The sequence below is a fragment of the Tachysurus fulvidraco genome, chromosome 1, assembly GCF_022655615.1.
Source record: "Tachysurus fulvidraco isolate hzauxx_2018 chromosome 1, HZAU_PFXX_2.0, whole genome shotgun sequence".
NCBI lineage: Eukaryota > Metazoa > Chordata > Actinopteri > Siluriformes > Bagridae > Tachysurus > Tachysurus fulvidraco.
The window spans coordinates 12,415,619-12,428,591 of record NC_062518.1 but is presented as its reverse complement, the minus strand read 5'-3'; the positions used below and the strand labels follow the sequence as shown (position 1 = coordinate 12,428,591).

Here is a 12,973-nt window from a genome sequence, read left to right as displayed (position 1 = left end):
CATGGCTGGACCTCTACCCCAACCCCCACTGTTAAAGAAAATGACAGGAAGCTCTCTTACAATAGTGCCAGAATCTGCCCCAAGCCAAAAGGATGATAGTAGGCAGAGAGTAGGAAATGGGAGCAGAAGGTGTTCCTTCAACCATCCTCCAAACTTAGACACATGCTCGTACATGCTCTAACTCTTTAAGACATCCAGTTTGACCAACAGAGTTTGACCAACCTGAGGGTCAAACATCAGGCAGATTAGGCAATTCTGATTCAGCCTTGACTCACATTATAAATGCTTGAAAATTTAGTTGAAGTTTACCTTGATTGTCTTGCAAAATTGTTTTGGTATATTTGGTATAATTTGTCCTATTCTGTTTGTGTTCCTGCAGCATTTTTATTTAAAGGAACAGTCTTTTAATCAGAATAATTGTATTTGTTTTAGTCTGACTACTGATAGAAAGACTGAGCTCCAAATCCATTTCTCACCAAAAGAGAACAAAAACCAAAGAAGGGTTTTGCAATTTACTGGAACATTGCTTATAAATTCATGTTTATATGTAGAAGGGTGTGGACTCGTGGGTCCGCATAAGAAACTCCCTGTTTAAACCTTATGTTTGTGTGTGTGTGTGTGTGTGTGTGTGTGTGTGTGTGTGTGTGTGTGTGTGTGTGTGTGTGTGTGTGTGTGTGTGTGTGTGTGTGTGTGAACCAGACTGGACCATCTCTTTTACTTTAATCAGAAAAGGAAAGATGTATTTAGAAGGAGTAAGTACCATGAGATACACACATAAAAGCTTTTGTTCTAACTATTCACCTGTGATTCAAATGAAATCTAATCAAATTATTGCTCCGTGTGTGCCTGGTGTATTAAGGTGTTATTTACAGGCATGATTTTATATGTGAGATTCTAAACGTGGTTGACAGTAATGCTACAACATCGCAGTGATTTAATTTTTGGTGGAGCAAAATTGTGTTTTGTGTAATGGTTCTGGAAAGCAGAATGGAGGGTCGTGTAATAGCTCTGGTATAATAGCTCTGGCTCTGGTGTAGAAGCCGTCGAGCTCGGTGTGGGTTTGGGGGGTTGGTGTACTGGAAAAATCACATAGTGTGCACTAGGCTCAAGAAGATATAGCAGAGGAGGGTTGGATTAATGTTGTTGGCCAGAGGATACGCCTTTGTTCTGGCTGGAGAGAGGTTGGAGCTCTGTAGCCTCTGACATGGTTGAGGCTGTGCAGTATTGATTGTAATGTTCAGGTGAACAGGCTGGTGTTAGCTGTAACAGCTCTTGAAATAGTTCTGTCTTTTGCTCAAAATTGTCAGAGGAGTTGTGTAAGGTTGGTAAGTATGATTCTGTTTAAAGACACCCACCCAGGTACTGTAGAGACATTACTGGTAGCTCAGTGTTTAAGACTTTGGGCTATCGATCAGACACTTGGGAGTTCAAACCTCAGCATTGCCTAGCAGTAACAGCAAAATTACCCTCAAATTATACCCTGTCTTAACTATCAAGTCAAGCATCTACTAGATGTATAAATGTAGATACCGTTGGCTGAAAAGATTCTGGACTGTAGAGCTAAGTTGTCTATTATGAATTCAGACCCTGCAGCCTCTGTTTCTGGTGCTGAGGTAGTGCAGTGTTAATTACCATGTTGGCTGTGTGAGTGATATTGTTGGCTCTAGAAACTCTGAAGCTTTGGACAAAAGTTAAAGTAAATTTCTAAAGAGCTAGAGGTTAGTGTGGTTTACATTTACGGCATTTAGCAGACACCCTTATCCAGAGCAACGTACAGTACAAAAGTGCTTTAAAGTCTCTATCGATGAATAAATCAACATTGGTTCACTAGGTTACAGAGATAGGATTCCATCAACCTCAAGCTCTATGGTTCTGGGTACAGATTCTGTCATTTCAGGACAGCAGGACTCATTTGGCCAGAATGATTTTGGGCATAGTAGTAGTTAGTGTTGGCTTTAAAGGTTGCACAGGGAAATAATGGTCAGGGGAGGAGGGTGGAGATTGGCTTAATGGTTCTGGCCAGAGGGGTGGTTTTTTCTCTAATGGTTCTGGAAAAAAAAAGGTTGCTTTTGGCTTAAAGGGTTCTGGTCAGTGTACATTGTCAGGTTCATCTGAGGTCTGTTTCCATGGAATTAGAAAAATCCTATTTCATGCTGTAGATGCAGGAGTTAGTGCTGTGTGTGTGTGTGTGTGTGTGTGTGTGTGAGAGAGAGAGAGAGAGAGTGTGTGTGTGTGTGTGTGTGTGTGTGTGTGACCATGGCTTTTGCTCCATGAGAAATGAGTAGAATTAGAGCCAGTCTGGAGATGGCAGGGGGAGAATACCCTATCGAGTCCATCATGTCAGACATCTAATTAGTCTACGAAAACAGAATGTCTCCCTCTCTGCTTCTGTCTCCTCCTCTAACTTCCCCTTCTCTGGCAGTAATGCTGGCTGGGTAATGGCTTGCTCATTAGGGCAGAAATGTCAGTGAATATTCTCTCCTCAATTTGAACCTTTCTTAACCTTTATTTAATTATGGTTGGGCCACTGAGCAAGCTTGCTGTTTTTTCAAGACTGAGATGGTGAGACAGGGAAGTCATGTTATACCATCTCTGGAGTAGCAGAGGGGTTGTAATATTTACATAACATAACTCTCGCTTTTATTATCCTTGCGTTGTAGCGCTGATCTGAGCGCTAACATCATGTTACTCCTAACCTTTCAGAACTGACCACTTTACCTAGTTTTTTTTCTAGGAAACTAAAATCATAATAAATCATCATCACAATAAAAAAAAAATAAACACTGATATAACACAACATCACCAGATATACAAAAACACACCAAATAATCGAAAAGAAAAGAAAAAAAAAATGTAGCCTACTTTGAAAAAGCAAACATGGAAAATTAACCCCTGAAGCATGGAAGCCAGGCATTACTTACAGTCCAGAAAGCACCACTTTGGTGACAATCTCTGACATGACAGCGTTTTGGATTTGGTCTCATCACCTTCCTGTGAGACAACAGAAGACAGGAGGAAAAAAGAGGAAAATTGAGGTTTCATCATCTGTAAGTTTTCTGATGATTTTGTGGAATATTACTGTTTTTAAACTAAATAACTATCTAAATCTCTAAAAACAGAATTGATTAAACAGATTATTCAGACCCCTGTTCAACATAAAGTCATTTGTTCAGACATTCGACTAACAGCAGCAGGTTGTTTAACATAAAACTGAGGAGCCATGTTATATAACAAATACAATACCAGCACATTGCCGATATGCGTCACACAAATACATGCACGAGCCTCGATACAACAAATACACAACACAATAACACACGGCACAAAGCAAATTTTTGACCCCACAAACAACATTAAATCACATCTGAAGAGCCCTTAGGAACAAGGCGGATCGACTAAGTGTTGTGATATTAAATAGATCTAGACAATCTACAATACTACAATAGTTTAAAATGAATTAAAGCATTTAAAATGCAGGAAGTTCAGCTTGCACGGTAAATATTCATGTGTGGGTGTGAGAGCCGTTGCAGAGGATGGCTGCTGAGGTAGAAGTGAGGGGAGGTGGGGAGGGGGATAAAAAATGAGGGAAGAGATTACGCTCTGCTTGAGACCAAACGGAAAAGCTTTTTTTTCCCTCCTGAAAGACAAACATCTGTTTTCCAATTCAGACTCTTACTCAGAGGAATAGAAAACATCCACCAAATATCCTGAGAGTCACAGTCAGGAGCGCAGATCTTCTGCTTCAACAAGCTCCTTTGTGTTCAATCAAACTGTCGCTTGTGTGTTGACTGTGTCCCTGTACGAACAATAATGGGCTTTTTGTTTTCCAGGCTTGTTCCTGAGATTGCTCCAGGTCTGTCTCACATACTAGCTATTTCACCCACCTGCAGCATCAGTCGCTGGAGAGATGGGTGACATGACACAAAGTCCTGCAGGGTACAAGAGATCCCAAAATGCGCACACACACACACACACACACACACACACACACACACACACACACACACACACACACACACACACACACACACACACACACACATTCCCACAAACCCTGATTAAATACATGGACATCACAAACTCTTGCCTACAGGATCTATTCTATACGTATTATATCTAGAGCCATTCACACGTGTATGTACACATCCACGACATAGTTCAGAGTTCATGTGAAAGTGTGTGTGCGTGTGTGTGTGTGTGTGTGAGAGAGAGAGAGAGAGAGAGAGAGAGAGAGAGAGAGAGAGAGAGAGAGAGAGAGAGAGAGAGAGAGAGAGAGAGAGAGAGAGAGAGAGCGTATGCAAAATGAATTATCAAATAAATACCCAGCTGCACTTCAGAAACCTCTAATAGCAACATATTTCACACCCTATTTACCGCCTGGGGTCCTTGATTAACATCAGCAGGGAAGGGTTTGTGTGTGTGTGTGTGTGTGTGTGTGAGAATGCTCCAAAAGAAAATAATTTAAAAAAAAGCAAAATAAAACTAAAATATGAATCATTTCACTGTTTATAAAGTGTTACAAAAATGTTAATTATTGAGTAAATCATGGTCTATTATTAGCTTTCAATTTAAAAAAAATGCTTGCAAATTACAATAAATTATTAAATCACTAATCATCAGCTGTTCTTGTTGTAATCAATATTACAATATATAATAATTGAATTCTGGGCAGCGAGGTCTTTTTTCTCCTCACATGCATAAAGGTGCCAGAGCACTTCGAGCACTTCTTTCACCTTAGTTCTGCTTCTGCTTTATTTATGTAGTTTGTGTTTTAAACCATTCCCATCCATGTTTCGTTTTCAGACACACTGAATTTAATGATATAAACAATCACTGCCTGGACAACAGCAGAATCTCCAACTAATTAGGTGCCTCCATGTAACTTTAAGCAACACTTGGACGATCAGAACGTGGATTTTCGGCTTGGCAAGGAACACTGGGGTATATGTGAATGCAACCAAGAAACTCTGGTACATCCGTAGAGAGCTGAATGACCAATTAAGAAGACTCTGAAAGTGTGTGTCAACGAGGCAAGAGGAAGCAGAGGAAACAGGAAACATTTGGCTGCTTTTTCTCAAAAGTAAAAGCTTTTCCAGTGAAAAAGAGCGAGCTCTCCCTATAAATGTGTATAAACGGGAGCCAACGAACTATAGAGGAGATACATTAATGGAAAAACCTGGCAAGAATAAGTGAGTGTGTGTGTGTGTATGTGTGTGTGTGTGTGTGTGTGTGTGTGTGTGTGTGTGTGTGTGTGTGTGTGTGTAAAATACAAGTACTCCATTTGAGCATGATTTAAGAACAGCTGGCAACGCAGTCATGCTGTCATGCTCTCAGTTTAAGACTGAAAAATAAACATGCTTGTCTTCCCTGTGAAAAAATTTCATGCATGGTGCCAATAATAAATGGGCACTAATATAAAAAAATGTGATTCATGGAGTTTTCAATTTTATGAAACTAATATAAATATAATACCAATCTGCCAATCAGATTGCTTAGTCATTTAATTAGTCTAAACGTGTATGATATTTATCATCTAAAACCCTAATGATTCAATTAATACAGTCAAATTTATCAATTATTATCTGTTGAATTCTCAAATCGAATTGTTCAGAAGGCGTTGATTACATTTCCATAATTGCAGCCCTGAAAGTAGGTTTATATAAATGGCTTCATTCTCAGACACAATGAACTGTTTAACTATGTTTCTGTAACAATATCTTCTATTGTGATTATTTTAAATGTTGTCCAAGCATCTATTTAAAAGAGAAAATGGCCTGTGCCTTTTTTTTCTGGCACAATAACTACCATGATTTCATCTGAGGAAAGAGAAGAAGACTTTGTGTTACTGATTGAACATTGTTACACAATTCTGTCCATTTTACCCAACTTAGCACTGTATTTTTTTTCCAATGAAGCGTCTGCTTCTGGGTAAAAATTAACAGGCAGCTTTAGTGCAGGATGCAGTAACCATGGAAGCACAGGAGGCGAGTCAGAATACCACCGGGGGAAAAAAGGTTGAAGGTTGTAGTTGTATTTTCAACTCATCTTTACTGATGAACTGTTGCTGTAACTTTTAGGTGTATGCTGCCGCTTGCTGTAGGCGTCTTGAGAGACATCCAAGTATGTGGGCTTCAGCATTGAGGTGCCTATTACTTAATCAGTTATTAAGCAAAAATACCTATTCTACACCAGTTAAATAAACAATATAAATAAACAAGTGAGTAACACAGCCAGAAGTATTTGTAAAAGCAAAGCTCCGCATTGGAATATTCACAGTTTTGAATGAAATAACCTTTTAAAATGAATTGTTTTGTTTAGTTGGAGTGGTGCAAGAAGGAAGGCAGCCATGGTTTGGAATATTTCTACATTTCTAAAAATGTACTAGAACGGCTTCATAGTGACTTAATGACCTTCCAATCTTTCTTCCCTTAAAGTGCATCTCTGTATAATTAGTACATTGTTGGATTTGTTTAAGAGACCTGACTAGCATTTCTATGCAAAATAAGAGTAAAGCATAAAAATGCTTCATGAATGCATTGTCTCATTGCTTGAGATTCTCTACTTTTCATAATACACAGCAATTCTTTCTTATAATCTTCTTCAGTCTCCAGGTGTACTTCCCTCATTTTACTGCCATTGTATCCAAGTCGGCCGCTCTCTTTCTCCATCTTCATCTTCACTTTAACTCCCTGTCTATTTTATCTTTTCACTCTTTAAATGACTTCTTTTCTCTCTCTTCCCCTTTACTCTCTTTCTCACTTTTCACAAGATTCCCCAGAACTCCCTCTATCCTGCACTTCCACTTTCCTTCCCAGTGCTTCCTCTCTCCTTCCCTGCACTTCCACACTTTCCTTCCTGCTTTCTCACTTTGTATCTTTACCTCTTGCAGTTTCTCAATCTGTACACGACAAGTTTCCAGGTCACTGTCTCCAGGGATGACGATGATCCCCATTGGGATTGCTGAGAAATAAAGAGAGAGAGAGAGCAATTGAACAAGAGAGAAAAGAGAAAAAACAAAGAGAATTCCATCATTTGCTTGAGAAATGGTCTGTGTTCTATGTTGTTTTTCTAATGCATGTCCTAAGTGTGAAACTAGTGTTAAAAGTTTTGGTTGCCTGTAACCTGACTAGACAAAAATGTGGTTTACTAATACAATGTATTAATTTATGTATAACGTGTTCCATTAGATTTACGGACGCACACAAAATATAAATGTACTGTAAAAAAATAATAATATAAAATAGTTTTCTGTTTCTGACTGTTGAAACTACCTGCCCACTAGACAATTAAAACACACACACACACACACACACACACACACACACACACACACACACACAAATTACCTAATAGCTCACACACATCTGCTTGCCCAGGGCCCCATGGCTACTGATTTATCCACCACTGAAAACACACCGTATTACTTAAGGGGCTTAAATTCCATTAAAATTTAATCACAAATCTGCTGAAGAAATTAAAGGGACTACATCTTGGATTAAAGAAATAACAAGGCCTCCTCATCCAGAGCCTGTTACTGCTGTCGATAGCATCAATTCCTCTAAGCAAAGGTTTTGACATTTATTAATGTATTTTTGTGATAAATACAGTGAGAATTAAGATCGTTTTGTGCAGGCTACTCAGAGAAAATAAGATAAGCCAGGAGAAAGCACTTATAGTTACCAAGCAGTTTATAATGGCTCGTTTTCTCATCATAACCAGGAAACGGCACAGTGATCAATAGATATTGCATTTCTGATTAATGGAAGCAATCTTTCTTTTCAAAGAGCCAGTTATTAAGTCCTGCTAGCTAAAAACTAATGCACTGCTCAATTTGGACACAGAGGGACATTTCGAAAAGGGGATTCCTAATAAAAAATAACTGAGACCAGCCAGAAGCCAACAGCTGGCTGAACACAAATCGGCTCTGGTGTCTGAGACATTATGAACAGATGAAGCAGAAGTTAGATGCCATGTTGGATTTCATGAAAAAATCTTTAATACATGGGAACCAGGAAGTGAAATAGCTCTGTTTCTACTGGTCTGAAGAACATGAACAGAATTCTGCCATAATTTAGAAATGCATTAAAGATCAACAGTCTTCCTTTACCCATCTCACTGTAAGATTTATTCTTCCACGTGTTGCATTCGGAAGTACTAACACACACGGTCCGTTTGGCTCGCTGTTATTTTTAACAAATATGTTGAACCTGCTTCCATGAAGTTGAACTTGTTTCAGTTTCTTCTGGAGACAGCTGAATGCTCGTTTGGTCCAAACATCCTTAATCTATCCTTTATAGTTATAGTTATAAATCTATCCTTTATAGTTATAGTTTATAGTTAGAGTTCTTCTCTCTTTTTGGTGCACTAGGTACAGCTTTCTACTTTGGGAAACATTTCAGATGATAAACAGTTCTCACTTATTTTTGAGTGACAGTTGCGTGAACACTAGACTGATTCTGGGATTCTGAAACGATGTGCAGTGCACTAGGCTGTAAGACTCACTTTTATCACTCTGAGCCCTTCTCTTGTATTGGATTATATCTGTCTCACTGGGTAAGTCACTCTGCATTAAAGCTCCAGTCAAATGTAAATGGAACAGCAGAGTTTAACTGGGTTTACTTCTGTTGTCGTGGTGAAAGAAGATGTTGATGATGTGCCTGTAGGAGGTTCTTTATTTTAGCCATGTCTTTAGTTATTGTGAGCTATTATATTAATATGTGAAATGATCAGATTGCTTTTAGAGGACGTCAAGTCTCCCAATCAAAGGGAAAAGAGAGAAGGAGAGCTCTTTACAGAGGAATGTTCGGTTGCTTAGCAACATCAGAACAGGCATGCTCTAATTTAATTCAGGCTTGTTCTTTTTTCCTCTTTCTCAATCCCTCATTCTCTCCCTCTCTCTGTCTCCCTTCCCCACTTCCCATCCCTTTCTTTCATTCCCTCTTCCCTCTCTCTCTCTCTCTTTCTCTATCAGCTTGTTTCCAGTGTTGTGTAAGCTCTTTAGAGGTGTGAAGAGTGTGTGACAGCACCAGAGACGAGCCAGATGTGTTTTATGTTCATTATCAATGGAAGCCAGGACAGAGAAGAGCTCAGAGCTCAGGCTGTGACATGGATATAATCTTTATGAACACTCAGCACAATACTGTGCCATGGTAGATTTGTTGTAGCTTTGTAGCCGTTTGTAAATCAACATTAACGGGATGTCTCCGAAGCAGCTCGTGTGTGTGTGTGTGTGTTTGTGGGAGGGTGTGAAAAGGTTTGATGCTGTCATGTCCTGACATCTAGTGTCGGAAAAGAGAAAAGTGCAGAAGTTATTCAACAAATTTGTATAATTTCACATTTGTTGACTGTGTAGCGTACCGAGGACTGAGGTTTACTGTGTACTGTGAGCTGCCAGTTTATTAGATGTGCATGTCTTATAACTACAATAACTAACTCATTCCATTTTTTCTTTCTGATCACTATGGTTAGGGACTACAGTACACAGACACTGCTTTATTCCACCCAAAACTCTCTAGTATCTCTAACATTTAACATGTTCTCTTCTAAATATTCACTATCATCTGTATTATTTTTGCACTTGTCCAATTCCTTCATGCATTCATCTTTATGTATCCTGTGGTGTATCTTGCTACTGCATTATTATGTGTGACACCATGATCCTATCCATCTTTCCCTGTACTTCCTTTGCCCTACCCTCTCCTCACCTGTCAGCATAAAAAGGTTCACTAAAACATGATTTAGTGTAAGAGAAAAAAACACTCCAAAGCACAAATGAATGCCTGGTGATCCTCATTTACAATGATTCAAAACTGCCCCTCAATCCAAACCTTGTCACAATCGTATTTAAACGGAAGATAAAACATGCTTTCAATTATTTCCCCTTCCTGTTTACTTCTCCACCCTGTTTGTTGGATAGATAACTAAGAACCTTTTACTGTTCTGGAAAAAAAGAAACATGCCAGGCTTTCACTTTCTCAAATCTCCAACTAAAAATAAACTATGCTTTAGGAATGTTGGACTTGTATCACGGGTGCATCGATATTTGAACCCCTCAGTGTCCCCTAATTGAGAAAAGTCCACAGACCAAAAAGCATTTTAAAAACCACCTGCTAAGATCAGACTTAAATTGAACTAAAGTGCAGACAGTGTGTCATTGAGCCATTTCTATTGTGATGTATGATATCAACTGCAGAGGCCAGGAGATGGACAGAGATTGTGGAGTGTATAGTGTCTGAACCGCAGAAATCTGTTTGCACTACGATGACCTTAGTTTGTTCGGTTTTTGACATGTAGTTGGACTGGAAATTATTTTGAAAGCTTGCATCTTGGGTTAATGATCTTCAGTGTTCATCTTGTACACCGAGAACACACCTGTTGTATTAAACACGGTTGAACAAAGGTATATCTAAAACTGCTCCAAATGAGCTGCTAGACTGTATGCTGGACAATCGCCTATAATAAGCTGTGTAGTCCCACTAAAGTCCCACTAATGACAATGTAGGTAAGTGGGCATGTTTAAAAAATATGGTGCACTGAAGAAAATGTGTGTGTGTGTGTGTGTGTGTGTGTGTGTGTGTGTGTGTGTGTTTGCACTTACAAGCTTCTTTAAGTTTGTCTTTGTGGTAATGAAGATCTTCATAGGCATGCATGCTGATACGGTTCACTCGGATCCGTAACCTTTCTGGGATCGGTTGCTGACTGTAAGAGACAGAAAGAGACAGCGACTGATCAGTGACACACACACACACGCACACACACACACACACACACACACACTTGAATACTGATTAATACAAACAAAGTAGTAGCCATAACATAAGCAGACACACAGTAAAACACATCAAAGCCTGATTGTGTTCAGTGATATTTCACTATATTATGTTTGTGCTGTCAATTGTCAGTACTACAGAATGGTGGCGTCATTCTGACCACACAATCATTACAGTGAGATTATTAGCCTCTCATTACTAGTATTCTCATATCAAAGGTGAATTACCGTACAACACATTACAGGGCAAGTTGTAGATATGACACTAATCACAGAAGCACTTACATATGACATTTACAAAACCACTAAGAAAAAAGAGCAAGGATAATTTCCTTTATCCAGGCTGCCCACTGATTGAAAAATAAATGGAAATTTGGGAAAACAGTTTAAAAGCATCCTATCAAACAGACTGTGAGCGAGTGCGAGTGTGTGATTGTGTAGCTCACTCGTTAAGCAGAGGTATAGAGGTCCTCCTCTTGGTTTTTTGCACCATGTTGGCTTGGTTTCTGAGCGAGATGTGGATGGAGGAAGGAGCCAGTTTGCATGGCTCTCCGTCCACCTGCATGGGGATTGATTTGTAGGTAGTTAGGGTCACCTCACGACACTGATTAAGCCTCTCACCGTGACCTCCAACCTGTAGCGTTGCCTAAAACAACAAAAAGAATGACAATCATTTTAATAATAACATTAATAACAATAATAACCTGAAATAGTTACATTTTTAATGTACATTTTTGACTCAATTTGATTATTTGACACAATTTGCAAAATAGTTAGTATTAAAGTCTGTGTTTTTTGCAGTTGTTGGGAACTGAAAGGAAGAAATCTTTCTACACGTCTCCTTGTCCTGATTGGCTGCAGGTTGCTCAGAAAGAATGTTACTTATAAAATGTCAAGTATTACAAGAATGTTCAGATAGACAGACAAAAAAATAAATAAAAAAATCAATGACTGAACCTTATATTTCCCTTTGTGCTTAATGTCAGACTATTGCACTGGTGATATTATTAACTGAATTCATTTTGATTTGCCAACTGAGAATTGGGTTGGTTAGCTTTACTGATTTGACTTAAGTGTTTCATTTTGAAGTGCATCTTTAAGTACCAGTGATGTCATGGTGAAACCGATGACCTCGATGCAACCGTCATCATGGCGCTGAGGCTCAAAGTCATGATGCTCACTTGGGTTCCCCCATGGCATCGTGCCAGCGCAGTATCTATACACACACACACACAAAAGACGTGTTTATATATATATATATATATATATATATATATATATATATATATATATATATATATATATATATATATATAGAGAGAGAGAGAGAGAGAGAGAGAGAGAGAGAGAGACAGAGAGACAGACAGAGAGAGAGAGAGAGAGAGAGAGAGAGAGAGAGAGAGAGAGAGAGAGAGAGAGAGAGAGAGAGACAGAGAGAGAGAGACAGAGAGATGAGAAAAAGCTTCTTACCTGGGTATATTGAGGAAGACCAAACACTGCAGCTTCAGCTCCTGAACCTTAGATGTTAAATCTACACCATCACACTAATGGGGGAAAGCAAACATAAGTCAGCACAATGTTTATGATGTAATGTGATGATTTATGTGTAACAAAAATATTTGTCTGACTTTTGTGTATCTCAATCACAAGTAAAGTAATCATGTTAAAGGCCGGGTTGCCTTTTGCCGTGACACATCCTAGCTATCCAAAAGAGCAATCCAAGCCTGCCATCAGATTTGTTTTACCACCATGCCTGATAAACTGGCCCTATAACTAAAAAAAAGTCCAATCTTTTATGCTTTTGATTTTGGAACTACAATCTGAGCTTTCCAAGATGTTTTTGAAAACTTAAAATTTAATCTACAACCTATGGAGACCACTTATAATGTAATAACCTCCATTCTGCATTAGTGTCTTTGTGATGTACACCAGTCAGCCACAACATTAAATGGGGCTGTGAGGAGCCCAAGCACAATGGAAGAAGATGGTCGGGTCGGATAAATAGTGTTTTCTTTCCCGTCATGTGGACGGTCTTCTTTTGCATGCATGTCGTTACCTGGGTAAGAGACGATGCCTGGATATATTATGTGAAGAAGGCATGTCAGCAGAGGCAGTATGATGCTCTGGGTAATGTTCTGCTTGGAAACCTTGAGCTCTGACGTTCATGTGGACGTTACTTTGACACGAACCACCTACCTAAACACT

At 39.0% G+C, this 12,973-nt stretch overlaps 1 protein-coding gene across 3 annotated transcripts in view; it reads right to left on the bottom strand.

The window, feature by feature from the left end:
* The window catches only part of dgkza (diacylglycerol kinase, zeta a), a 71,317-nt gene that overhangs the window by 28,162 nt on the left and 30,182 nt on the right, over nucleotides 1-12,973 (bottom strand). For 2 of the 3 annotated variants that reach the window (XM_027133015.2, XM_047820065.1), the window contains 7 exons: nucleotides 12,239-12,312; nucleotides 11,873-11,984; nucleotides 11,215-11,414; nucleotides 10,598-10,698; nucleotides 6,881-6,960; nucleotides 3,885-3,929; nucleotides 2,922-2,991 (listed from right to left, as the gene is read on the bottom strand). In XM_027133015.2, coding sequence (XP_026988816.2) covers nucleotides 2,922-2,991; nucleotides 3,885-3,929; nucleotides 6,881-6,960; nucleotides 10,598-10,698; nucleotides 11,215-11,414; nucleotides 11,873-11,984; nucleotides 12,239-12,312 — 682 coding nt within the window. The remainder of the gene's footprint in view (nucleotides 1-2,921; nucleotides 2,992-3,884; nucleotides 3,930-6,880; nucleotides 6,961-10,597; nucleotides 10,699-11,214; nucleotides 11,415-11,872; nucleotides 11,985-12,238; nucleotides 12,313-12,973) is intronic. The other variant, XM_047820070.1, reaches the window with a different exon arrangement.